General features: G+C 36.6%; 1 gene segment (V, D, J or C); it reads left to right on the top strand.

Moving 5' to 3' along the window:
- Window positions 1-918: 918 nt before the first annotated feature.
- LOC102199091 (Ig kappa chain V region 3381-like) lies at window positions 919-1,463 on the top strand. The segment is given in 2 exon segments: window positions 919-984; window positions 1,156-1,463. Coding segments are annotated over 2 exon segments (357 nt in total).
- The last annotated feature ends 2,674 nt before the right edge of the window (window positions 1,464-4,137 follow it).

The raw sequence follows: 4,137 nt of genomic DNA, 5'->3' as shown, positions 1-4,137 counted from the left end.
TCATCCCAGAAAAAAACATTTTTGAAAAAAAGTTTTTATTATGCGATGATAAAAAAATATCTTAAAATATATATTTTTTAAATATTTTACCGGACTGACAGCTAACCTAGCTCTGATTCTGACACACAATTATCAACGTCTCTAAAACAAGGCGATACCGTCTCTCCGAGCTGTACAGTCAGCACAGGTACCTGTAAAGAAATCAGCTAAAACCTGTTGGGTTTTCATAGATTTATGCTGTCATGAGTTGTGTAGAACTGATCATCTTTCAGCACATAGAAAAAAGATAAATGGCCTGTATTTATATAGCGCTTTACTAGTCCCTAAGGACCCCAAAGTGCTTTACACATCCAGTCATCCACCCATCCACACACACATTCACACACTGGTGATGGCAAGCTACATTGTAGCCACAGCCACCCTGGGGCGCACTGACAGAGGCGGGGCTGCCGGACACTGGCGCCACCGGGCCCTCTGACCATCACCAGTAGGCAACGGGTGAAGTGTCTTGCCCAAGGACACAACGACCGAGACTGTCCAAGCCGGGGCTCGAACCGGCAACTTTCTGATTACAAGGCGAACTCCCAACTCTTGAGCCACGATCGCCCTAATATTACATCAGTTTAATATACCTTCCTTTTAATTGATGTTCATGTATTTGCATTTAAATATAGATTTGGTTTGTCAGAATGAGCAAAATGAACCAACCAGTATCTGGCGACCAACTAATATGGGCCCTGTTAATGAGACAAATATAATGGAAAGGTTGAATGAGCCTCTCCTCACATGACCTCTGTGTTTTCTGTTTCATTGGGAGAGGTGGGTGGTTTCCTCCTACAGTGTGTTTTGCACACTTTCATGCATCACTGCTCCTCACAGTTTAAGTTCTGCTGTCACACAGGCTCTCATTCACTTCCACTGAAAACTGAGTCAGGATGGTGTTTCCAATGTTTGTGGTTCTTTTGTTAGGCTTTCTGAGTCAGGGTGAGAGTTTTGAAAACATTTCTGACATATAAAACAAATTTTATGTTTGGTGACATGTTATCTGCTCTTTCTGTGTACATTGAGTTTGAGAGTTTAAAATGCCTTACTGATGTTTACTATTTGAAAGTTAAAAGATTCTGTTAAAGTCTTTGTTTTATTTCTTCATTTCAGAGTCATTTGCCAATAACTTTCTGACTCAGACTGATGAAGCCAAGTCTGTCAGTCTTGGTGGGACCGTGACCATCAGCGCAACAGGGAGTTCAAATATTGGTCCTGATCTCAGTTGGTACCTTCAGAAACCTGGACAGCCTCCCAAACTCCTTATATACAGAGCATCAACTCGCTCCTCAGGAACTCCGTCACGATTCAGTGGCAGCAGATCTGATTCTCAGTACACTTTAACCATCAGTGGTGTTCAGGCTGAAGATGCTGGAGATTATTATTGTCTGGGTGCCCATGGTGGAGCATTCACACAGTGATATATGGCTGTACAAAAACCTCCTTCAGCAAGACTGAAGGCTGCAGGTGGCTGTGATGAAAGTTACTGGCCCAGTGAACACAAAAAGAGCACAAACACAAGAACATAAATACAACTGAAGAAACTAAAAGCTTAAACATGCTGATTTAACTCTGCTAAAAAACAGTAAATGTAGTTTTCCTCTTGAACTGATCAACTAATAGAATAGAAACATATTATTTACTGTTACAAAATACACTAAATCACAGCTAAATCACAACAGTTGCCTCAGAGAGCTTTATATTGTAAGGAAAGGGCCCTACAATAATACAGAATAGACAAAACTAAAACATGTTATGTTACTGAAACAATAAATAACGGGTTATAACCATGACTGTGTGATAGATTGGTGGTCAGTTACTGAAAGGATCTTCATTGAAGTGGCACTACAGTCTTAAAAATCTGTAGTACATTGTATTTTCTTCTCTACATTTTGTATTACTTCCAATGCACTGCACACAATACGGTAACATAACAATAAGATGTTCTAACAGTTTTTAAAATAGAGTTCTCACATTTAAGATAGATACATAGACTAAGTCACAAAGTGTTCCACATTTACAATATGATGCAAATGTAAAAAAAAGAACTTCACATATCACACAAACAAGGTACCCGTACATTATACATGTATTTTTCAGTTAAACATTTAATATAAAACATATATTTACTTTTATTTGAAATTGATCTTGATTATGTTTCCTGTCACAGGGAAACATAGCAAAATGGCATAAAACAATATAAGGAAATACAAATAAGCAAATTAATAACCAAATAAGCCAAAGTATAAAAACACTCTATAAAGAAATACATTGAATGCAAAAGTCACAAAATGGCAACTGAGACACAGACAGACAAAACATGTATAAAAACCTTAACGGAAATGAATTAAAGAAAATTACAATTGGCCAGAAGGAGACAAAGAAAATGTGTTTTTTCATCGATGTCGAGTCTGCTTTTTGGATCTGTGTATCAGAGTCAATTTTATATGTATTCTCTTATTTTGACATAAGAGGGCACTATTTGTACAGCAGCAATGTACAATTTCCACCCAGACTCCATTGGTGCAGGTGTGTGCTCACTGACCCATGCATTAATTTGAATATCTGTCGCACACCCTGGATGCAAAATAGTTTTCTATAGTTTCAGTATGATACAGAATTTTTTTCCCTTCTGTAAAATGACAGTTTTTAATGTTTTGCTGGGTGGACAGCTGTCTTTAAGTCTATAAGGCCGTCTCTCTGAGCTGCACAGCCAGCACAGAAATCTGTAATTACCTCAACTCTGAACTTATGAAGATCTAAATTACTGCTGTGTTGAAACATATGTGTGAGAACAAGCACATTAGTTATACTAATATCAAATTAAACTAGGGACTGATGTGTTGCAGCGATGATCTCTCGGAGGAGATTAGAGACAACACTGTTCCATAGAAACTCCCTGATACTCATTAACGGGTAGTGAAATTGACATTTGCGCTCCTTTTTTCAGCTTCACACTTCAGTTATGCAAACAGTTTCCTTCTGCAGAAACAAACATTGTTCTTAGAATCTATAGTTCCAAAGCAAAAGGTAAAATAAACTGCAGAATACAGATTTTTTCCTTTGGATTAGATTAGTTTCATACCATAGACAGAGACTTGACTTTATAAGTAAACATGCAGTAACATATACAACCTGCTAGATTAGTAGTTAGTATGTTAAAACAAAACAAGTTTTACCTCACAGACTGAGGATCTGGTCTTCTTGAGCTTCAATAATTATTATCTAATGAGTTTAAAATCAAAAAGCTCTGTGAGGTCTGAGCAAAAATGCCAGCATCATCATGTTAGTGCAATAATAATGCAATTATTTTCAGGAACTCAAAATGCATCTGAAACTGCAGAGTGTGTTATAAAAAAATATAAAATATTAAAATATGTTACTCATTCTTTCTCAGTAAAATTTGAGGTCAAAAAAGGTGGTTCTTTTGTTAGTGAGTTTTTATTTTTTTCTTCATTTCAGGCTCATTTGCCAATAACCTTTTGACTCAGACTGATGAAGCCAAGCAACATTTCAAGCAAGATGTGCTGCTTTTTCCCTCATTTATTTTTGTTGATAAATGAATGATTTGTTTTCTAAGCTATTACCACTCAATTACCTGTGGTAGTTCCATGTAATAAGCATGCAAAATGCAAAGCTGCCCGTTTCTATATATTAACATATTATTAACCCATTAAAAAACTTAATTGAATGAACTGGAAAAACATATGCAGAATCATAATAATTAAAATTGAATGAAGACTACACATGAATACATTAGATTCACATATGCATGTAGAGGATACTCTTTCACAGCATAATTAATGTCTAGATGACAATACATAAAATGGTAAAAATATTTCAGGTAGGAAAGAAAGTAGAACACATTCAAAATGTTCAATAAACAAAAATAAGATATATAAATTTCCTTCAGTGTGTTGAGAGCAGAGAAATGATTTCCATAGAGAGGAGGCTTTGCATCATCAGCTGATCCTCCAGAGAACTGAGAAGGTTTATAGTCCTGTGACTTCAACACTGCAGGACTCACATCTGTCAGTCAACACAGCAGAAAGCACAACCACCATGACTCTCATCACCATCCTCATCTGGATGCTG

The sequence above is a fragment of the Pundamilia nyererei genome, unplaced genomic scaffold, assembly GCF_000239375.1.
Source record: "Pundamilia nyererei isolate P.nyererei 1_Seehausen unplaced genomic scaffold, PunNye1.0 scaffold00070, whole genome shotgun sequence".
Lineage (NCBI taxonomy): Eukaryota > Metazoa > Chordata > Actinopteri > Cichliformes > Cichlidae > Pundamilia > Pundamilia nyererei.
Note: the sequence above shows the minus strand (reverse complement) of the source record. Positions and strands in the feature narration are given on the sequence as shown.